Source organism: Dermacentor andersoni, chromosome 5 (genome assembly GCF_023375885.2).
Source record: "Dermacentor andersoni chromosome 5, qqDerAnde1_hic_scaffold, whole genome shotgun sequence".
In the NCBI taxonomy this organism is placed as follows: domain Eukaryota; kingdom Metazoa; phylum Arthropoda; class Arachnida; order Ixodida; family Ixodidae; genus Dermacentor; species Dermacentor andersoni.
In genome coordinates, this window is record NC_092818.1 from 93,273,712 (window position 1) to 93,298,483 (window position 24,772).

Here is a 24,772-nt window from a genome sequence, read left to right on the forward strand (position 1 = left end):
CAAATGCCTTTGAGTTTATGGGAAATTGGTGCAGTACGATAGGGCACAGGTTGGCGAGAACTGACAACTAGTGGAGATTACTCAGTATTCCAAAGCTAATGTGAGCTAAATACACAATCATTTAGTGCAACGGCTTACTAGCTTAGTTTTTTTTTTTTTTTTTACCAATGACAATATAATTACATTGTTCCAACATGTTCAAATAAACCAACTTGCTAATAAATCCATGTGCATATCATTATTCAATATTCGATATGATATTTGATGCTAAGTGTTCGTATTCAAAAATTTTGATATTCGCACATTCTGAGTCTTCTTATGTTAGTTCAGATTAGGAACATTTAATACAGGATTTCTTTATATTAGTGTTTTAGAAACAATATAGGCGAATTTCCTTTTTTTTTTTTTCATTAGCCTACAATTTGTATAAGCATTTGACAAAGTTCACGCGCAAAGTGGTGTGAATACACTACAGTCCACACTAAAGAGGCACACCCGATGGTGCATAAGCTGCTACAGCTTCAACATTTCTTGAACTTATCTGATGAAAAGTGGTCACCATGACGTGTTAGGCAGAAGTATACTGATGAAAAGTTAGCTCGCTAAGCATCATGTGAATTCTGGGCACTGTTCTCATCAGATATGGACCAGATTGTACATTGTATAGCTGTCCTGTTGCAAGACCTGGATGATAGCATCATCACTTTGTTTTCTTGCTTGCTTGCTGTCCAACCTTAGCACTGCATCCGCTCTCATGCGAGGCCTACCAGATGAAGAAGAAGTCTGATGAAACAATGGCAAACATCCTCATCGATGTGGATGGCAGTGGACCCCTCACTCCATTCCCTGTTGAGTGCATCTTCCATCGTGAGTAACCTTCTACTTTTCTCAAAAACTGTTCTCTTCCCAAAGCAATCTACTTAGTTAATGCTACTGAAATGTTGTGCATGCCAATGTACTTTAGTTCTTTTATTCTTATTTTCTTGCTCCTCTGCTTTATTATAAGTAAGTTCTTTCTTTAGTGCCATGGTGCTAATAATATAACTATGTTCGAATGGTATCGGCTAACTAACGTTGTGACACATTGGTCACTTTGATTGTTTAGAGCTCTGAATGGCTACGGTGTTTGGCTGCTCAGCATCAGGTTGCATTCCCAGCAGCAATGGCCACAATCTGACAGGGGGTGGAATGCAAAGAATGCTCATGTGCTGAGGTGCACGTTAAAGAACCCAAAGTGATCCAAATTAATGTGGAGCCTCCATTACAGCACCCCTTATAGCCTGTGTATTTCTTTGGAATGTTAAGCCCCATAATGTGACTTGATTTTAATTTGAGTGTTTAAAGCTGTGCCTGCATTGTATTGCCCTTGAGTAGCACTTTTTTTTTGTTCTTATCAGTGATCCAATAAAAAAATATATATATAAGCATTGAAGACATTGAAAGTGATAGCAAGGTTTAGCGTTGCACTTGAGCTCCTCCCACGATGTTTTAACAAAACACTGAGGTGACTTGGTGTTACACAGCACATGAGACAACCTGGCGGATACCGGAGTGTCTCACAACGCTAGCGACGAGAAATGCTGTCAGTGGAGCTACAGGCATCGTATCTTTATGTTGCACGAAATGAAATGTGTGGAAAATTGTCTAAATTTGTCACTGCCCTATCAAAAGAATAGATAGATTTAGTTTAATGTTTACAATCGGCTCTGCCCAGACCAGTGTAGGCACACACCTAATCAGGAATGGTGTGTGTTCACACAACGCTCATGCCAGCAGCAGAAGCCAGTAACGCAGGCCTGGCTCAGTATGACGAGACATCCACTTGGCTTCGTTGTTTGGGCCGCACTTGCACCATCGACACCAGGGCAGCGCAACAGTGGCGGCAGCAAAAAAAGTGCCTTGAGTGTCCAGATAATTTCCATTACAGTAGAACTCTGCTTATACGTTCCTCATTCATGCATTTTCATGGGTATAACATCGCCAGAGGCCAATCCCAGCAAAGGGCTCATAGGCACCTATGTATTAGAATCTTCTTTGATACGTTGTCATTCCCGCAACATTCCCATATAATACATTGCTATTTTGGTGTATAAATACAAAAAAGGTATCAATTGTACTGTCTATAACGTAAAAAGTCTGAGAGAAAATTTTCAATCGGCTGCACTAGACACCCTATATCTGCACTTTCGACCACCACTAATGTGTGTTTTTGACTCGACGCAATCTTGGCGGGCGTAGTCTTGACAGAAATTTTGGACACCTTACAGCGCATCACTCGATATTAGGACTCCTCATGCAGGACCACATGCTGATCTGACCACAGAAACAAAAACTGATATATTTTAGTTTTAATATTTCCTTGGCCATGCCGCCGGCTTCTTCTCGAAACCGAAACTACCAGAGCCTAGTCGGTGCAGTAGTAGCCAAATGCACTCAAACTGCAGGACAAGCCAAGCCGCTAAGTTTTGAAAGGCTGCATTTGCTGAACTTCCAGCATTTTTTATTTGTGTGTTAAACAGCAGCATGATCCTTGGCGACTTCTTCAAGCAGTTTCAAGTGGCACCAACTCCGTCCTCAATGTCAGCACCAACAAGGGCTGTGCTTACATGAGGGAAGCAATGAACAATGATTGTCGCAAGAAACCCACGATCATTCGGCTATCACAATTCGTTTGGCTTCATTTGTGTTCCCAGGGGATTAAGATTTGGTGCATGCGTCGACTGTACTTTTGTCTGTCTGTAGCGACAGCATAACAATGGTCACATATGTATTGACGAGATCGCTGCGAAGCGTATGTACACACAGGAATGCATTGAGGAACTTGGGTCGTATTCTCGGACAATCACTTTTGAAGGTGCTGAGTTGTATCAATTTTGTAGCACCGGATGCGTCAACGAGCTACAGCGATTCTGGCACTGTAATAGGGCACTGTGCTTGGTTAGTGCCAAGAAAACCTTTTGCTCATAGATGCCAATGCGTCTAGCACTAGTCATGTGAAATCTTGTGAAAGACAAGACACCCCTGAAAGTGGTGATCCAAGAATATGACACACCTTTTCAGGTCACTTTTGACATAAGTTATTTATTCTCTGGAGAATGAGAGATTTTGGACTTTTAGTTGGTCCCTGTCGAGTCCGCATTATCAGCTGGCGACCATAAACCCTTTGGAGGCTTAGCCATGCATAGTGTTTGTGTTAATATTTACCAGCATGTTTGCATGAATTTAGCAGTATGTCTGTACTATGCATTTGTGGTGGCATTGAAAGCATATTAGAGGGGTTCCACTGTATCAAAATAGTCTTTATTTGCTGTTTTGAAACTACATTTCTGGCTGCTGTGTCAATTTCATATTTTTGTTCTTTTTCTTGACACAGCGGACAACCGCAGTGATACCCTAGTGCACCACAAGAACGAAATGACAACAGATGTTAAGGGCTACCGAGAACCAGGGAGTTTCATCCAGGACATTGTGTATGACGCCCCCATGGAGCAGATGATCCAGCTCGTGAATCGGTCAGCACTTTGCCGGCAGCGGCTCACCTACGAGTGCTTCAATGCACGCCTGTTTGACACAAGTGGTGAGTAGCACAAATAAATAAAACCAAAGGTATCTACAGTAGAGTGACACCGCTTCTGAGAAATGTTGAAGGCCTGCTCATATGGTCTTAAAGCTCCGACCAACTCTTCAGCTCCTTGCTGCTTGACAGATCAATTCATTGAAAAGACTGCATGCTGAACCATTCCCAATAAAGCAGGCCAATTGTGTTCAACAGAATAAAACCATTATTTAACATGAATTCAAGTAATACTCAATAACTGAGGTCGGCAATTTTCTTCTGCAAACTTCGTTCAATGGGATGTGGGACTGCAGTAGACTTTGTGGCATCGAGGCGCCCTACGTCTTCGTTCATTGCGCTGTCCCCAATCATGAATTGAGGTTTATGGTATACTCCATGGCGACACCCTAGAGTGAAGCAAAAGTAAGTTAAATCTGCAGAGCATCTAATGCCGCTACACTATTGCTTCCCCTGTCAAAATTTTTAATTTGTCAGCAGGGTCTCCATTACTGCTGCCTTTGTGAACCTTTGCCTCCTTCCAATCCTTGACGATTTCGGCGATGTCATTGCTCATAATTTTCAGGCCGGTCATCATATTATCGTCAACTGTGACATATTGGTCAGTTGTCGCACACAATGGAGAGCTTTAGTGTGTTCAGTAATCCAATAAGTGCAAGCGGACTGGGCGCTTTACCGGATGAGCTGTGGGGGCCTCACCCGTGCTCTTGGGACAAAAGAATGACAACACAATAGTGCAGACAATCACAAGGGCATTTATTGCACCTTTCATAGACTACTGCCTGCTAGCCGAGTCACAACACACAGAACATGCAGACAACAAATTGAGAAAGTCAGGCTCGCCGCAATCAAATAGCGAGAGAATATGTTCGCCCTATGCTGGACACCGACGCCCGATCATTCGCGTGTTAATCATGCGAATGGTGGCATGTTCGAACGATCATGTTCATCCATTCCGGTGTCCTACTCCTATGCTATGCGAGACAGTCTCGTAGAAGCATGGATCAACGCACATGCGGAACGTCCGCGCCGCTTGCCGACCCCGAGCCAGAGAGGAAGAGCCTACTCCCTGTTGCGCCCAACCAACCCCGCCGTTAGGTGGCGCTAGCAGCGCCACACTCATGCTATCTCTTGTAATGCGCTGCAACTAAACCGACCGTCGTCGGCACTAAGCTACGCAGAGAAGCCGGATTACAGGAGACGCGAGACGTGCGGGGGAAACAACATATCAAGGGCTGTGTGAGAATCACGCAACCCCACATCCCCCAACCTTATATCACTACATATTCCGGCGAAACATGTTACATGGTCTAACATCAACGTGTGCTTCGCAAACAACTGGTAGTGCATGCAGCAGTGGCCACGCCGAGGAAGTGGCCGTGCCGAGGAAATGTCCATGCGCTGTCCATAACATGCGAGCCGACATTGTCCTTGGGGTACACCGCTGGCATCTGCTGGTCACAGCAGCAGCTCTGCAGACTTGATGGCACGAATCCAGGCAAGGACTTCAAAAACGGTGGGCAGTATTCGGCACGAGCAAGCATCGCTCGTGCCAAAGCGCCCTGATGGCGAGAGCTGCAGTAGCTGTGGGTGACTGCCGGCTCTTTTCCCTGCCACCCAGGGTTGTGAGCCGGACACAAGCAGCTGCCAAGTCGCTGTGCCGAACTGGCCACACCATCTCCATTGCCCTGTGTGGCTCGATCATAGTCCGGGGCCGCAGCGCAGACTATGTGCAGGTGACAGCAAACCAGGGGTGACTCCACTCATGCAGTGTACACTCAACGCACTCAGCAAACACTAAAGTAGTGCAAGGGAGAGGAATTCTGCGTGCGTATCGCCCACATGGAACAACATCCAATTTGGCTAGGAAAATTTCAGGCGGCTATTCAGATGCGAAGTTCGCGTGAACAAAGCTTGCTTTCTTGAGTCGAACAAGTAATTTCAATTTCTGCGAGGCTAAATAGAATGAGGGACGTAAAGTACACCTCAACGCCATGGTCCACCAGGTTGTGTCTCTCCTCGTGCAACCGGCAGCTTCGTAAAGCCTTAGGCTTAAAGCGTCGCTACCCTGACAACAACTGGCATCCAGAAAACAACACCTAAAATGGGCGCAACACAAGCAGCCGTGAGGAGAGGTCAGCTCTGTGAGGTGGTCCTGCCTCGCTCGGGGCACACAGCATCCGAGTTGACGGCGCCCACCATCCCAGACGGTGTCGGCACACCCGGTGCCAGGCCACAATACCAGTCAGCCCATAGCAACACTCGTGGCCCACGGCCACCCAGCTCCCAGAGCTGTGACTTCATCAGACTCAGAGAGATAGAAGGAGCTATTTGCATAAGAAATTCGGACCATCCACGAGGCTTCCGTACTCACTCACTTCAGGCTTGCCAATGCTTCGCAGGCGCTAAGCCTGGCTCTCCCAGGATGCAGACCCCGTGGCTCTCGTACCGAGGAATATCACTTGTGAAAAGGCTTAGCACGTTGAAAAGTTCAAACACACTACAGCAACCGTCGGCTCACTCAAGAAAGCCCGCCACCGATGCTAGTGATTAAAATCCACATTAGCCCTACACTTCAGTTGAAACAAAAGTCTCGAACGAAGCAAAACTTAAAATTATTGTCCGATGCCCCAAGAGGTCCACGTTGGGCAACCAGATGTGGGGATTTCACCCATGCTCTTAGGATAAAGGAACGACAGCACATTAGTGTAAACAGTCCCAAGGGTATTTATTGCGCCTTTTATACACTAATATATAGCCAGCCGAATTATTTGCCGATAGAACATGCCGATGGGTGCGTGACAAATCGAGGAAGTCCGACTCACCGCAACCGGATAGCGAGCGAATATGTTCGCCCCACACTGGACGCCAACGCCTGGTCATTCGCGTGTATGGCCATGCTAACAGTGGCGTGTTCAAACGATCGTGTTCGTTCATTTCGGTGTTCCGCTCCTAGGCCACACGTGACGATCTCACAGAAGCATGGATTGGCGCATATGCGGAACGTCCGCGCCACTTGCCGACCTTGAGCCAAAGAGGAAGAGCTTTCTCTTCTTTTGCGCCCAAATAACCCCACCGTTAGGTGGTGCTAACAGCACCACACTCGTGCCATCTCGTAATGCGCTGCAACCAGACTGACCGCCACCGGCACTAAGCTACGCAGAGAAGCCGCATTACAGGAGACACAAGACATGCGGGGAAAACAACATATCAGGGGCCGCGGGAGAATCGCGCATCCCCACAGAGCAGAGGTACAGACATGAGTGGCGTGCAGGGTGCAGACACCTGGAGAACTAGAGCTCAACGAGACAAACACAGCTAATATTGCAGTAACCAAGTGTATTTTACTTTGCCGCTGGTGCAAATTTTCAGCAACTATGTGATTACGCCAATGGAAAATATTTTGGGAATCCTGAGAATACTTCACGAATATACTTAATTAAAATTTCCATTAGTGCTGTTCTTATGCCCCTACAGAAGAAATCAGCCTCTTTTTTTCTTTTAAATATACAGTCAACATTCTGAGTAATAGTACACCAATTCTTATTATTTTATTGCTCTGACAGCAGTATTTTTCATATACTAAGGTTCGAATATCTGCTGTTTATGTTACTTACAGAGGGTAGCATTGAAAACATCTCAGTTGAAACACATGCTTCTGTCTTTATCATTTTTTTTTCCAGGTACAGTAATATATATATTCAGTTTCTCATAATTTTTTTGTACCATGTCAAGTTTGTACTGTACACACTGGCTCTGAGCAACAGTCTCAAGGAGATGCCGCCATTTTACTGGATGCAGTGCAAGACACGACCCCCGACACGTTCGCGCCTTATGGGTGGTGGGTGAGCCGGAGCAACCAGCGCATGGACTACTGGGGGGGATCCATCCCCGGCTCACGCAAGTGCCGCTGCGGCCTCTACGGGTCCTGTCGGGACCCCCAGCGCTGGTGCAACTGTGACGCGGGCATCGAGGAATGGCTGTCGGATGGTGGCGAGCTCACCGACCGGGACTACCTTCCTGTGCGGCAGCTGCGTTTTGGTGACACCGGGTCTGCCTCCATGCAGGAGGACAGAAAGCGTGGCCGGTACACCCTTGGACCACTGGAGTGTCAAGGAGATTGTGAGTGCGCAGACAGCTTTGAAGCTGTGTTGTATGTGGCGTACATACAGAGCACAACACTATGGCTGTAACACTTCCTACTGTGATGAAGCACGAGTGAGCTAGTAAGAAACATTGCGACAAAATATGAGGCGTGCGGTGTTATGGCTGTCTGCCGTGACACCATCGACACCACACGTCTGATATTTTGTCACAACATCTCTTGCGCAGCTAGCTGGTAGCATGGGAACAATGCTGTAAATGAGCTGTGTGCTCTGTATTCACTTTAGATTGTTTGCTAGACAGGTTTATGTTGTCACTGTCGGGTAAACATCATCATCAGCTTGGCAGTCATTTTTCTTTTATTATTGCCAAGCATATCCTTTAGCAGTTGGTAAGCACAGTGTCATTAAATGTGAATGAGGCTATACACACACAAGTATTAGCTGTAGTAGTAATCGGAAAAGATGCGAGCAAGAGGGTACTAGTGCTCACTGTAAATATTCTGTGACACTAACGTAACAAGTTATTGTATACAATATCTTTTGACTGAGGTGCCTTCTGCCAAGCTTCGAGCACATGTATAGTCAGAGTAAAAAGTTTGTGGGCCATAGGATCTCGGAAGAAACTGAATATATACAGTATTCGCATCCTGAGCATGGAGCCTGGTATCTGGGGCAATGTAGTGTGGTATGTTCTTACTGGCAGCCATTGCAAACTGTTCTGAAATTCTTACACGATCAAGCGCGCGCGAGAGGCGTGGGGAGGCGCAAGTTGGCGCTTCGCGATTTCTAGCGCTTGTCTCGGCTGTGGCTGCTCATGGCTGTAAGCGTGGCTAAGCCCATACGGAGCCGTGTACCCTTTTTAGAGGTAATCTGCCACGTTCTGAGACAGCGTGGCGTCATGTTAGCTTTCTTCCTGCGCATTTACTGTTGGTGATTGTGTAACCTTGAGTTTCAGTGACTGGTTGGAGCGAGAGGCAGACAAAGCATTCGCTCTTCGCTGCGGGCACTTTTCATGATAGCATCGTCCCAGTGCGGGCGGCGCTATCAGCTGCAGATAGTGCACACAAAAGGGTGGCTGGCTTCGCTTAATTCATACCGATGATGTGAAGATATTGCTACGTGGACTATATGATGGTTCAATAATGTTCTTGGCAAGCATTTTGCGAATTTCTGCGTGAATAACTTGACGACACAAGTGCTGCCACGCGGGATGTCTCTGGCCCAGCTTTGCTCATTCGCGGATCACTCAGTAGCATCCATTGCAATAGAAGACACTTCATCCGATGCTCCTCTACCGTCGCAGTCGGCAAATTGTACCATCGCTGACTTCCAGAAAATGATTGTGCCCGACTTGCCGCCCGAGCACGCTCGTGAACTCTACCGCCTTCTGTTTTCCTACCACTATATTTTTTACTTGAACGATCGTCCTTTGGCCCAAACTACAGCTGTCAAACATCACATTAATACCGGCGATGCCCCTCCTATTCATCGCCGCCCGTATCGAGTGTCACCAGCTGAGCGTCAAGTTATTCACGCAGAAGTTCGCAAAATGCTTGCCAAGAACATTATTGAACCATCATATAGTCCATGGGCGTCACCTGTTGTACTGGTCAAAAAGAAGGATGGCTCATGGCGCTTTTGCGTGGACTATCGGCACCTTAACAGGGTTACCAAAAAGGACGTGTATCCCCTACCTCGGATTGATGACGCCCTTGACTGCCTCCACGGTGCTCGCTATTTCTCCTCTATTGACCTTCGCTCCGGCTACTGGCAGATTGCCGTGGATGATCTCGACCGCAAGAAGACTGCTTTTGTAACACCCGACGGTCTTTATCAATTCAAAGTGATGCCGTTCGGTCTATGTAACGCCCCTGCCACTTTTGAACGCATGATGGACTCCCTTCTTCACGGTTTCAAATGGTCCACGTGCCTGTGCTACTTGGATGACGTTATCATATTCTCCCCAACGTTCGCTACGCACCTCAAGCGCCTCTCGGCAGTCCTGGATGTTTTTCGTCGAGCCGGTCTGCAACTCAACGCATCGAAGTGTCAATTCGGCTGTCGCCAGATTACTGTCCTTGGACATCTCGTTGGCGCGAACGGAGTGCAACCGGACCCAGGCAAGATCCGTGCTGTTACGCACTTCCCTGTTCCGAAGTGTGTCAAGGATGTGCGCAGCTTTATCGGCCTTTGTTTGTACTTCTGCCGTTTCGTGAAAAATTTCGCGGCCATACCACGACCACTAACCGAGCTTTTGAAAAAAGACACCCCTTTCCAGTGGGGCGATAACGAGGCCTCTGCATTCTCACATCTAATCGACATTCTCACAACACCTCCCGTTCTGGCCCATTTCGATCCTTCTGCGCCTACCGAAGTCCGTACTGATGCCAGCGGTCACGGAATTGGCGCAGTACTGGCACAACGCCAGCATGGCCACGACCGTGTTATCGCTTATTCTAGCAGGCTCCTCTCACCCGCGGAGCGCAACTATTCCATCGCTGAGCGTGAGTGTCTGGCCCTAGTTTGGGCGGTTGCGAAATTCCGCCCATACTAATATGGCCGACCCTTTTCCGTTGTCACAGACCATCACGCGCTTTGCTGGTTATGCTCACTGAAAGATCCTACAGGAAGACTTGGTCGCTGGGCATTACGCCTCCAAGAATATTCGTATACTGTCACCTATAAATCTGGCCGTCTACACAAGGACGCTGACTGCCTGTCTCGCTACCCGGTCGACGAGCCTGACGACGCCGACAGTAGTAGCGCCAACGGCATTTTCTCTGTGTCTGCCTTCGCTAACATCGCCGATGAGCAGTACCGAGAAATATCGCTGCGAGCACTTATCGAGCGTCTGCGCTCAACACCTACCAACGCATCCGTTCGCTGATATGTCCTCCAGGGCGGCATTCTGTATCGAAGGAACTTCCTCCCTGACGGCTCTGATCTTCTTCTTGTCGTGCCAAAACAGCTACGACAGACTGTGCTCTTTGAGATGCATGACGCACCCACTGCAGAACATCTTGGGGTAACCCGCACGTACGACCGCGTCCGCCGCCGCTTCTATTGGACTGGTCTCGCTCGCTCCGTTCGACGCTATGTTGCTGCCTGTGATCCCTGCCAGCATCGGAAAACACCTCAGGTGCTACCTACCGGTCATCTCCAGCCGATCACCGTCCCTGTGGAACCGTTCTTTCGTGTTGGATTAGACCTGCTCGGTCCCTTTCCCACGTCATCCTCTGGGAACAAATGGGTAGCCGTCGCGACTGATTACGCCACCCGATACGCTATCACTTGGGCTCTCCCTACCAGTTGCGCCACTGACGTCGCGGACTTTCTCTTGCGTGACATTATCTTGCTTCATGGCGCCCCGCGACAGCTGCTTACTGACCGTGGTCGAAACTACCTCTTGAAAGTTATCGCTGACATTGTGCGTTCCTGCTCCATTCAACACAAACTGACTACCTCATACCATCCTCAAACCAATGGCCTGACAGAGCGGTTAAACCGTACTCTTACCGATATGCTGTCCAAGTACGTTTCCAAAGACCACCACGACTAGGACATTGCCCTTCCTTACGTAACATTTGCGTACAATTCTTCCCGGCACGACACCGCCGGATTTTCTCCATTTTATCTACTCTACAGTCGTGAACCGACCTTGCCCCTAGACACGGCACTTCCTTCTGCTGCAATCTCAACAAGCGAGTATGCGCGCGACGCCATCGCCCTCGCCGACCATGCACGCCAGCTTGCCCGTGCTCGCCTGACGGCCTCACAAGCCACTCAGCAGTGTCATTACAACACCCGCCATCGTGACGTACAGTTTTCGCCTGGTGCGCTCATGCTCCTGTGGTCGCCCTCCCGTCACGTCGGACTTTCAGAGAAGCTCCTTTCGCGATACACAGGGCCCTACCGCGTACTGTGCCAGGTGACGCCTGTGACTTATGAAATTGCTCCTGTGGGTTCAACCTCGTCCTCTCTTCTGGCATCAAGCGATGTCGTGCATGTCAGTAGGCTCAAGGCCTACTACACTGCTTCCGAGTCCGATCTTTAGTCACTCCGGGACGGTGCTTTTGCAGCCGGGGGTAGTGCTACGGAACAATATGCGCGATCACGAAAAGGCGAGCTGTGCGAAGACGACGACGATGAGAAGCTAGCGCGGGCTGTTGCCTCTTGGCCAAGCGCAGCGTATTTTCCTGTAAATATACTTGTACATAGCTTTTCGTCTGCGTATTCCTTTGTAACAATATTGTCGATGTGGCATAGAACTGTATTGTTCATCGCCGACTCCCAAATTCATCAAAATAAGTTGTTTTCTCATTCAAATATGCTTTTTTCGATTGCCCGAACATTCGGAAAATTCTGCGACCCCTTTCCTTCTAAGAAAACTATCAGCGACTGTACTTATTTGCATAAAATACCGAATTTCTATACCACAAAATTTCGATATAATGAAGCAAATTGCAGATTTTACCTAATTCGTTATGTCGAGGTTTAACTGTGTTATTAGTAGCATTTGTATGGTCACTGTGATTTTCTAAATTTGAGCATATCAATTCCGGAGGCACACTAGGTCCAAGTAGGGGATATCTTGCACCAACTGAACAGCCGGCTGCTTTTCAGAGCACTAAGATGGAAGGAAGCAAATGCTAAGGGGAAATTTCAGTAACATGGGCAGTGCCGCCGCTGCTGACTGCGTATGAATTGGAAAGGTGGCGCCATACGTGGAAATAATTTTCGTCGTTGTGAGTGGAGTAGGAGTCTTCCATTGGCCAACGCAACCACAGGAACGGGTGGGTTGACATGACCGGAAATTGACTAGAATTCTCGGCTGCTCCAAGTACAATACTGGGAATGCCTTTCAGCTCTCTGATCTAGAGTTGGGCAATCGTAAGGGACGAACCAAACAAGATAAGCCCTTTGGAAGCACTTTATAGTGCTCGAAAACAACTATGCAAAGATGCAGTTAGAAAATTCTCCTCCTTCCCTCTTCTTTTTTTCTTTTTTTCTTTTTTTTTTTTTTTTTTAAGACAAGATCTTCTTTGGCGAGTTCAGATTAATTTGGGAATCATAGGATCTGGGTATCTAACCACTTCCATCTCATAAATTAGACGATATGAGGTCTTCTCGTGCATGTAGGACACCGAAAAAATTGTCACAATGAAGCTTGGAATGAAAGAGACGCACCAAGTTAGCATATAGCTTGTGGGATTCTCAACCATGCTCTTGGGACAAAGGAACAACAACACAGTAGTGCAAACAATCACAAGGGCATTTATTGCACCTTTCATAGATCAATGCCTGCTAGCCGAGTTGCTATCCACAAAACATGCCGATGGGCGCGTGACAAATCGCGGAAGTCCGACTCACTGCGGCCGGATAATGAGCGAATATGTTCGCCCCATGCTGGACACCAACGCCTGGTTGTTCGCACATATGGTCACGCGAACGGTGGCGCGTTCGAACGAGGCCTCGCGAGACAGTCTCGCAGAAGCATGGATCGGTGCACGCGCAGAATGTTTGCGCCGCTTGCCGATCCCGAGCCAAAGAGAAAGAGCCTTCTTCTTTTTGCGCCCAAGTAACCTCGCCGTTAGGAGGCGTTAGCAGAGCAACACTCGAGCCGTCTCTCGTACTGCGCTTCAACCAGACCGACTGCCGCTGGCACCAAGTCATCTGGCGAAGCCGGATTACGGAAGACAGGAGCTATGTGGGAAAACAACATATCAGGGGACGCGTGAAAGTCACGCATCCCCACAAGCTATGTATGGAGCAGTAATAATTTATTATTTATTTGTTTACAAGATACTGCAGGCCCATGCGGGCCTGAGCAGGAGTGGTAAAATTTCACAGAATAATCATACATGCATGCAGAAGAAAACAAACAAAACACTGACATCTCTGTTGTGAAATTAACAGATAAAAAATTAATCAGATTAATTGAGTAAGTGCTGCTTAAGAATGATAATGGTAGTGTGTTCCATTCTTGAATAGTATGGGGGGAAAAGGAAAATTTGAAGGCATTAGTTCTTGTTTGATAGGGAGTTAAGGATTCAGAGTGGTGGTGTCTGGTTTGTCTTGTGGTTAATGGTCGGGCATATGGAGCAGGATGGATCGAGAGTTTATTTTTGAGTAGAAAAAGAAATTTAATCCTTAGAATTTCCCGCTGTAGTTGTAATGTCTGTATACGTACCATGATTGCGCGTGATAGTTGCTGGTGAGTCAGTTATATGGTACTTGCAAAAAATAAACCTAACTGCTTTCCGCTGAATCCTTTCCAGTGCATTAATATTGTGTTTATTATGTGGATACCAGACGGTGCATGCTTATTCCATTTTCGGCCTGATGAGTGATTTGTATGCATGAAGCTTAGTTTCTGGGGGTGCTTGTTTTAGTTTATGACGAAGAATACAGAGCTTGCAAAATGATGCAGCACATACATTTGAGACATGAGAATTTCAGCTTTGGTTGTTAGTTATTGTCACACCCAGATATTTATATTCCTTTACTTCAACAAGAGGAGGAGTAGGAAGACTATAGGGAAATGCACACCCATGTCTCTTTTTTTTTTGGTTACCTGCATGTATACTGTTCTTTCTTCATTCAGCTTCATATCCCATTCTTTACACCATGAAAAAATGTTATGAAGGTAAATGTTATCATGGAACACGTCATTTAATGTTGCCACATTCCTAACATCGGCCAACTTTTTTCATCCAAACCAACACGGATTCCGGAAAGACCACTCATGCGAAACCCAATTAGCTTTGTTCCTGCATGACATTCATTTCTATCTTGACCGCAATATCCCAACTGATGCACTATTTCTAGATTTCGAGAAAGCTTTCGATAAAGTACCCCATTCCCGCCTTTTACTTAAAATGTCCCTGTTAAACATTCATCCTAGTGTCTTGAACTGGATTTGAAGCTTTTTAACTGACCGCATGCAATTTGTTTCCGCTAATGGCTTCTCATCATCCTACTCACACGTTCTTTCAGGAGTACCTCAAGGCACAGTTCCTGGCCCCTTGCTCTTTCTAATATACATTAATGACTTGCCTTCCACAGTAACATCTAGTATCCACCTTTTCGCGGATGATTGCGTACTCTACCGCCCCATAACTAACGCCGAGGATGCTTACATCCTCCAAAATGACCTGGATAACATACAGCAGTGGTGCACTAAGTGGCTAATGTCCCTAAATACTACAAAGACCATACAAATTTCTTTTCACCGCCGCCGAAATTATACTCCGCCTACTTATAAAATTAACGATACTGCCATTATTTCCACTAACTCTTTTAAGTATCTTGGCATTAACCTTGCTAGTGACTTAACATGGTCTTGCCACATTAACCACATAATAAATTCATCCAATCGAGCAGTTGGGTATCTCCGACGTAACCTGCACATGACACCTTCTTCCTTAAAATTACTAGCTTATAAAACATTTGTACGACCTAAACTTGAATACGCTTGCACAATATCTGACTCCCATCAGTCTAACCTTATCTCAGCCCTTGAATCTGTTCAGAATCGTGCCACTCGCTTTATTCTTTCAAACTACTTGCGATACCCTAGCATATCCGCCTTGAAGTTGCAACTAAAACTTCCTTCTCTCGCTTCCCGTCGCCGAATTTCACGTCTCTGCCTTTATCACAGGTTTTTCCATTGTTCGCCCCGTGACAGCAACCTCATCCTACCAGTACGTCGAACACCCCGCACAGGCCATCCAAACAGCGTCATCCCGTATTGTTCCCGAACAACTACATTTCAGAAATCATTTTTTGTCCACACAGCTCGCGACTCGAATGACCTTCCCTGTGACTTAGCACTAATCCCTGATCCAGTCCATTTCAAGACTGCCATCGAGGAAGCCATGTCATCGTCATGATTCTCATGTAACATTCATTGTTAACCGCCGTTCTTGCGCCCACCCCTCATGTAATGTCCCGCCAGGGACCCTTGAGGTTCAAATAAATAAAAAAAAAGAAGGTTAGTATTCAAAAGTTCCTGATCCACCTTGCAAGCAATCTCGTGAAACAAAATGCAGCCATCTGTGAACAAACGTATTTGTACTGGTTCAGCAATAGCGCTAACTATATCATTAACAAAAATCAAAAATAAGAGTGGTCCTAGTATGCTACCTTGTGGTACCCCGGAAGTAACTGGCAAATGACACGAGTGGTAAGCATTAACATAAACCGATTGTGTGCGGTTTGCTAAGTAGGCGGAAATCCAGTTCATTATGAAAGCGAGGAGGCCAATGTATTTTAGCTTGAAGGTTAACTTTTGATGTGAAATAAGGTTGGACGCTTTTTGAAAGTAAAAAAAAAATGTCGTCAGTTTGACCAGACTTGTCGATAACACCTGCAAAATTGTGAATTACTGTGGTTAGTTGTGTGACCGTAGAAAAGTCCTTCTAAAACCGTGTTGATAAGAGGAGAGAATGTTATCTGTTAAAAACTTGATTATGTAATTAGCAACAACATGTTCAAGCATCTTACAGCTCGAAGAACTTGGAGATATAGGACGATAATTTGAAATCAGCGATGAGTCACCTTTCTTCTCAATGGGCGTCACACGTACCATTCGCCATTCGCCAGTCAGCCGGTAGATCTGCAGATTATATGGATGCACGAAAAATGCGTGCAAGGAATGGGGCGAGCATTTCCACATAGTGACGAAGGAACACATTTGGAAGACCTTCAAGGCCAGGTGATGCTTTAGTCTTCACGTTAAAAAGTGCAGCCACAACACCTTGTAGTGATACAATACCTTCGAGATCAGAGCACGATACAGGGGTGTGACTGACCGTTTCAGAAGGGATGGAAAACACGCTGTGAAAATATAACTTAAAATGTTCCGCAGTGGCCTCCTTGTCAACAATTCGAACACCATTGAGTTGTATCTCGTGAGCAGACTTTTTCTTCTGGTTCATAAAGTCCCAGAACTTCTGAGGTGATTCTTTTAAAAATTTTGGTTGGATATGTTGAAAATAATGCCATTTGGAATGTTTCAACGCCTTATTAAATGCCGTTCAAGCAGCTTTAACAATGTTTGTAGCTGATGCTCTTTCTTTAAGGCCCTTAAGTTTTCTTTCATTGCTTAATTAACATAATGCTTAATTACCAAAGAAGGGCTGAAGGGAATCACAGATACTCTCTTTGAAAATTTGTGCACCTGAAGCTAGAACTGGAGGTGTCGCATTACTCAAAGAAAAGTTTTTTTTTTAAAGCGTGCTCTTCACCTTAGCTTACTTTTGTAACCATTCACTTTGTTAAATGTGCCCACAACGCTATTACTTCAAGAATTGCATTTGCACTTTGTGGTTGGAGCCAGCTTTTAACTTTGCAATTGATTACTTTGTGTTGAGAGTCCCCCATTAGAAGACTGCGATTGTGAAGCTTCAGTGCATGTTGCATACTGCTGACTTGATGCACTGTGTGGCATTTTTCCCCGCAGCCCTTTTCGATGATGTGGTGACGTTCCGTTTCACGGACTCCACCATTGAGGTGCCCCATCTCAACCTGCGCCACTCGTGGGATGTGTACTTCCACTTCAAGACGACTGCGGAGAATGGGGTCATCATGCATAGCAAGGGACCAACTGACTATGTCAAGCTGGTACTCATTGGTACGACCAGCACTGTTTTTCACCCTTAGTGATGATGTAGAAGTCTCTCGTGCTGTTTACATTTTTGTTTCCATGGGATGTAGAAGGCCTGCTGCTATGAGGATGTGATCCTTATATGAGGATATGATACAGTCAAACCTCTGTGTAACGAACCTCGATTTAATAAAATTCGCGATGTAATAAACTATTTTAATTTCTCAATCTTAGTTCTATTGAAAACTGTGTATCTTTCTTTTTTTTCCTCAACTTAACGAAGTTTTCAGCCATTTTAAGCATGTACCGGTAGCTTGTATGGCTGGTAAATCTAGCTAAAGAACTGTAAAAACATTGTCCGAGGAAAATGTTACTTGTAGGTGCCCTTCCAGATGAAAAGTTTGAGTAGCAAAAACGCTGTCAAAGCGCGTGTGCTGGCACACAGTATGCAGGAGACACCACTGCGCCATTTGTCGTGTAACAATTTGCGGAGGCCACGGGGCACGTGGCAGCTCGGAGCGCTCAAGAGAAACACATGAGCTGATGATTTCTTCGGTGCAAGGTGGGTGGGGAAGAGGTGAGCACACGGTAACGTGACCAAGCACGCTACTAAAAGCAGGGGACGCGCGCCTATTCGCCCTCTCTACCTAGCACGTGCGTCTCTTTTCTTCTACCCGCGCTGTAGCTGCGTGTGGCACATGGGTGTCCATATGCGGGCCACGTGCCATATCTTGGAGGTAATCTTCGGCAAGTGCAAAAATCGAGCCAAGACGGTTGGCGCTTTTTGCACATTTTGTTGTTCCCACGCATCTAGTGCTGGCGGTCACATTATCTCAAGTTTCCGAGGCTAGGTGTGAAGGAGTCGCTCGTGTTGCAGCAGCGAGTGTCCTCGGTCATCGGGTGAGATTTGTGCGTGACCATGAATGACACCTTATGCAAAACTAATCGAAATTAGTGAGCCCCGCCAGTCCTGATAAGCAGTCTGGCCAAAGTTCAATTCCCACGAGGGCGGTGGCAGCCGAGCATGAGCAGACGATAGTCAGTTTCTTCCAAAAGTATGTAATTTTTATAGAAATTCGAAAGCAGATTTTCGTTTACTTCAGCCTGTTTATTAGACTGCATCAATAAATATACACAGTAACAATAGGAACAAGCGCCCTGATACAAACACCTTTCTTGATTCATGTCAGCTGTTGGCCAATATCAGCCACATATAGGAATATGCTATACGATGAAATTTAGCATCTGAAAAGAATAAGTAGAAGGCTTTTGTTGAAAAGAGAGGGTTTGAGGAAGTGGTGACTTTGCGCTCTGCTTGTCAGCTTCGCACGCTGCGCATGACTGCAAAATTTGGCTGAGATGTTCGCAGCAGTGTATACTATCTGCACACTGCATTTTTTTCACTAAGCCCATTGTTATAACCAATGTGTTATTATGTGCAGTAAGGTTAGAAGTGGACTGCACCGTAGCAGGTAATTTCCCCGAGTGGTGTAGCTTGCTCCACTGTGGAAGTTATGTTTTATGCTTAGACTGTGCCTGTGAGGATGCAGTTTATCATACTTTTGTTTCACTTTTATGTTTGATTGCGCACAGTTGACACTTCGAAATATTCAATAACTATTCGAAAAACATTTATATTTACGAATAGTGACTATTCATTGCAAAGGCGAAATCAACTGTAACACTACTCGATTCATTATTTGAAAGTTTCAAGGATTCGCAAACCCCTAATGTACACTGTTAAGACTTTTCATCCTAGCTGGGCATATAAACCATTTGCATTGAATCAATGGCTGATTTGTGCAGGGGGTGACCAGATTCAACTGCTGTATGAGACTGCTGGTGGAGGACCGCAGGGGGTCAGCGTGGAAACATCCTACAAGCTGAGTAACAATGAGTGGCACTCAGTGCACGTTGAGCGCAACCGCAAGGAAGCACGCATCGTCATCGACGGCAGCCAAAGCGCCGAGGTGCGCGAGAAGCCCGACCGGTCACATGCCCTCCACCTTCCAGGCCAACTTGTCATCGGTGAGTGTGCTGCCACGCATAGATAGCCACAGATGTAGCAAGAAATTGGAGGGAATAGGTGTGATATGTAGGCCTTCCATTGTTAAGCTGTTACTCAACATTGTGCATACAAACACATTGTTCTAGGTTGTGTAGTGATTGATGCTCTGCAAACTTCTGTGCAGCAGCATTGTCACATTTCATTTTTGGCCACTTGTACATTCACCACCCATTCTCAGGGGTGCAGTTTGTGCATAAAATACCATGGTGGCTCAGTGGGTACCGCATTCTGTCACCTAGCACAGGATTGCTAGTTCATTCTCAGACCTTCGCTGCGACCACATTGCGATGGAGGTGAAATGTAAGCACTCCTTTACTTAGATTTAGGTGTATGTTAAAGAACCTTAGGCACCCACCGTGGTTGCTTAGTGGCTATGGTGTTGGGCAGCTGAGCACGAGGTCGCGGGATCGAATCCCGGCCACGGCGGGCGCATTTTGATGGGGGCGAAATGCGAAAACACCCGTGTACTTAGATTTAGGTGCACATTAAAGAACCCCAGGTGGTTGAAATTTCCGGAGTCCTCCACTATGACGTGCCTCATAATCAGAAAGTGGTTTTGGCACGTAAAACCCCATAATTTAGTTTAATTTTTTTAAAGAACCTTAGGTGTTCAAAACCATTTTGATGACCCTCATAGCCTGTGTATTGCTTCAGGGATGTAAGGCACGCAATCTTATTTCTCAGTGTCTGTGTAAGGTGCTCTTTGACCAATGCGGTGGAAGATGTAGGCGAGTCTTCTTGCGAAAAGGCAGTGATCACATTGCAAAAGTGTTTGCTTGAATCTATCTCATTTTGATGTTCTTTGTGACCATATCAAAGAGGTCAATGTCCAGAGATGGCCACATGTGCAGCATTAAAACTTTCAGCAACATTGACCTACTGGTACATTCTCGACTCTCTCCAGTCAGGTGTGCACCGTAACACAAAGTTGTGCAATCATTGCGCAATCATAAAAAAAAAAACAAATTTCACCGAGAAAAAAAATTTAATTTTGTTGAATTGGTGAGTCAGCAACCAAAAATACGATTTCATGCCATGTCGACATTATCTTCACATTGGCGGTACAAGGTGAAGCCTGTGAAGCTTTTGCATCCACTCCGCCACCGCAACTCATAGTGTAGCCCACAGGGGGATGAATCATGAAGAGAGCAGGCAGAAGGGAGCAAACACTTTGTTTGCCTCTCGCTTCTACATGTCTCCAAAGCTACGGATTACACAACCTTTGTCACAGACCCCTCAGGACAGTGCACATGAAGCCATGGCGATCTTTGCTTTGCACTCGTCACAGATTACCTTCAAGATAAATTGCGCGGGTTGTATATGCACTCAGCCGGGCTGATAGCCATGCATAGCTACAGTTGGGTTTGAAGAGGAGACACGTACTTCCCTCCCCCGTAGCACGTATAGGAAGACTGCGCACATCGACCCGCGATCCTTTTCGGTTCACTCTCGCGTGCCTTCCCTCGCACCCATGGCATACGGCTTGAGGGGTGCGATAGCATCTTACTGCATGTGGGCTTTGTGTGGAACATTGCGATGAGAGGGTATTGTTGCTATGCTTGGGCGGCTGTTCTCTGTCGTGCGGCGCATGATTTGTAAAGTGCATTTGCGAGCAGCCACGTGTAATTCACCCACAGTCTACAGTCGAAACTCACGATAATGAAATCCCACAACAATGAAATTCTCACGACAACAAAATATTTTTGTATCCCCGGCGAACACCCGTTAAGATTCAATGCATCGATGCCTGTCGAGTGGCACCAAAACCAGCCTTCTTGAAGCAAGGAATGCGTATTCCCGGATGATCGCTCAGTCACGGTCCGATGCGTGGCACTCCATGCTGCGAGCACCATCTCAAGCGCCATATACAATTCTATGTCGGTGTGACGTGGATTTACTTGTTCTTGCTGCAGTTTTCACGCCAAGGCACACTTTGCGCACAGCACAGGTGAGCAAAAACTGTCGTCACATGTCGGTAGCAACGTGCTGCCGCTTCAAACAGGTGATCAACAAACAATATGGCGGCCATGACGGGTCTCCGGCGCGATAGGTTCTGGCATTTGGTTGTTTTTGTAAACAAAAATGGTGCTGCCCACGATTTGGTGCTGTTTCAGGATTAATTTATATGCAAGACTAGTTCAGAATGAAACCACCTTCCCAGCACCATCACCAGCATTGAAGATGCACAGTTATTCAAGGCCACCGTCGTTGAACACTTCTCAGATTAGCCTGTGTTGCTATTTGTTGATTCAGTTTTCTGTTATACATCTACAATAGTGATACTTACTGGATTGTCATTGAAGACCTTTATTATTGACCTCTGTTAGAATAACCTGCTCAGTTAATTATTAGTTTTCTATCTTATTTCATATATAACAATGTTGTTTCTGTTAGTACTACAATTGTATCAACACAGTGTACCCACCCCCTCTGTAATGCCTTTTTGGGCCCTGAGGCTATTCAAATTAATCAATTAATTAGTAATAAATAAATTAATCGGGTACTTAATTACTCAAGTTGTTGTGTGGTTGTATTTTATGCAATTTTAGTGGAAAGCAATCGCATCTGAGCCCATTTTGGGGCCTGCTAGCCTTGCGCAAGTAGGTAATATGCGGGGCTGCATTCCAGGAAATTTCATTGATACGGGATTGTAGTACAGCGACATTTCGTTGTCGAGAGGTATGAAATGCATTGTTTTCGGATTCGCTGGGAATCCGAAAATATTTCGTTGTCGCGAGAATTTTGTAGTCTTGGGATTTTGTTATCGCTAGTTTTGACTGTATCAGATACGATCACTTTGGCGCTAAGACGCGTCGGCGCTCACAGGCGACAGCGTGCACTGGAGAAATGCTGCTGCATGCGTCCAGTGCTGAGTTACGCAAAATCTCACAAAAAATGATTGCGTCTCGTGAAGAAATTGACCGGAAATACTGCTCCACAGCACTGCTGCCACTGCTGATCGACGCATATGGCGTGCTTTGTACTGTCAGCAATGTGGTTCTTTGACAGTTGAGTTTTGGAATTTGGCGGTAAAGTTCTGACGGAATTTCGACAGTAAAGTTTTGTTCTGCTACAAATCACTTGTCTGTGGTGTCTCATTTCACAACAACGAATTCTCGCAAAAGCAAATTTTTTCGCGTTCCCCGCCGATTTCGTTATTACGAGGTTCAGCTGTACCTGCACCCGTGGCAGTTTTCATTTACTGCTTCGGTATTCCTTCGCAGCGGCAGGGAAATGTTGTTGTATTGAAAGCATATATAAACACACTTCGTTGTATTGAGGTTTGAAATGCATGGCTGATGTTCTATGGACAAGAAGTTACAAAATGTTAAATGCTTTGTTCTATCGACAACTTCATTATATCAAGGTTAACTGTACTACCAAAACGGTGAGCTAATAATCGAACACTCGAACTTGTGCTCAGAAAGACAAACAACATTCCATATTGTCGTATCTAATCCCATGGGTCATTTGTGTCCGTCATTTATACATTTCTCATTATGCATTCCAGAGAAATTGCTGGTGTTTGCATATGTTCGAGAAGGTACAACATTACTTTCAACACACACATGATGTGATAAGACATGCCTGCTCTGCTATAGAGTTGGCGACAACGTTAAAAGAAAAACAAGTTACTACTGCAGGCACATCTTTGGTTGAGCAACAACTGGATGGTAGTGATAATCCGGTGAGGATGAACCACAACGAAAAGTAAGACAATGACGCATGGTAATATGACACATGCAGAGCATTGGGAGGATTTACCAATTAAATTTAACCTAAATAATTTCCACGGTAATAATCTTGAATGCACACAGAGTACCACGTGACACCAGCATTTTAGAATGCACACGCAAGGCTGGCATTCTCATGCGGCACCCGACGTGCTGGCTTAGTGGGTATGGCATTGTGCTGTGGAGCGTGAAGTGACAGGTTCTAATCCTGGCTCCGGAAGTTGCATTTGATGAGAACAGAAAGCAAGAAACACTTGTGTGCTTCAATTTACGTGCACGTTGAAAGAGCCCTAGCTGGTTGAAGTATAATGAGGAACCCTGTTGGTGAATTCATTCTCATGTGTCCCTGACACGGGCTTGTGCTTGCAGGTGCAACCGTGGACTACAAGGAGGGATATGTGGGCTGCCTGCGGGCCTTCTTGGTCAATGGGCAGCCCCTGAACCTGAGGGCGCGTGCGCCCGCAGGCCTGTATGGAGTGTCTATGGGCTGTGTGGGCAAATGTGCCTCCAACCCATGCCTCAACGGCGGAACCTGTCTCGAGGGTTACTCGGGCTACACGTGCGACTGTCAGTGGACGCCTTTCAAGGGACCCATCTGTGCTGACGGTGGGGCTGCTTTTTCCCTTTCGTCTTTCTCTCTAACGAGTTCAGTGCAAAACACAGTGTTTATGTTGCGACTTGATTTGTTATGGCTGTGTACAGTGGAATTCGTTTTTCTATCGTTGCAGCTTTCGTTTGTCTAATTCATTTGGCGATGCATACACATGCAGGGCATCTTTAAAAATTTTTACAATTTTCTGCAAGGATTACACTAAAATAGCATTAGAAATCTGACAGACTCAGCCTGAAGTTTGTAAGAATCCACTAAAAATGTTTTTAGGAATTTTATTGGGAAATAACACCAAATATAGCTCTTTTCAACAAGGATGCCCTGGGCATTGCCATAATGCCCTCTGGGCATCGTGCTGCAAAACCATTGTAAAAGCATTGCCAAAGCTGCCGCATGTGCCTGCATGTGCCATGCCACAGTCTGGAGAGGGGTTTGTCACTTTCCCTGATGAAAATGTCTATACTGAAGATAAATTTTTAAGCCCTGAAAGTATTGGTTATAGTAGTCACACCGCTTATACAAGAAAGGCAAATTTAATGCACCTGTTTGCAATGATGGCAAAGGGCTTATCAAGTGCCTTTAGAAAAAGTACTCCATTTTAGAAAGAAATGCTCCATAGTAAGAAATGTTCTGTATTTGTGTGCATGGTTACCTCAATAACTTAATCGTTAAATACAGGCACTATGAATTGTATTCTCAAAGTCTGTACAACTTGATGTAGGTACTCGAAATCAATGTTGGCATTTTGCTGGTATCACAACTTTGAAAACCTGCTTCATTTGGCTAAACATTCTCTTTTATCTGCAAGAAATTAGTTAATATTTCATGCAAGAATCATTATAAAGTTCACGATCAACTAAAACTGCATTTTCTATGCTAAATAAGGCAAAATCTGCTAGATCTAGTTCAAGAATAAACAAGCATGACAAGACTACTTTATACAGAATGGTAAACTCAGTATCGCATACCTTGAGGAAACAATACACCAATGCACCTAAATGTTGGTTCCGTTAAAGTTTCTCAGTTTGCTGTAGCTTCTGAAAACTGCACTAGTGTCATGTGACCAGAAACTG

General features: G+C 45.7%; 1 protein-coding gene across 1 annotated transcript in view; it reads left to right on the plus strand.

Annotated features, from left to right (window-relative positions):
* Nrx-IV (neurexin-4) overlaps nt 1-24,772 on the plus strand; it is a 78,338-nt gene that overhangs the window by 33,693 nt on the left and 19,873 nt on the right. Inside the window, exons 13-18 of the mRNA XM_050178181.3 lie at nt 739-867; nt 3,374-3,577; nt 7,376-7,696; nt 17,144-17,314; nt 19,094-19,315; nt 23,459-23,695. Coding sequence (XP_050034138.2) covers nt 739-867; nt 3,374-3,577; nt 7,376-7,696; nt 17,144-17,314; nt 19,094-19,315; nt 23,459-23,695 — 1,284 coding nt within the window. The remainder of the gene's footprint in view (nt 1-738; nt 868-3,373; nt 3,578-7,375; nt 7,697-17,143; nt 17,315-19,093; nt 19,316-23,458; nt 23,696-24,772) is intronic.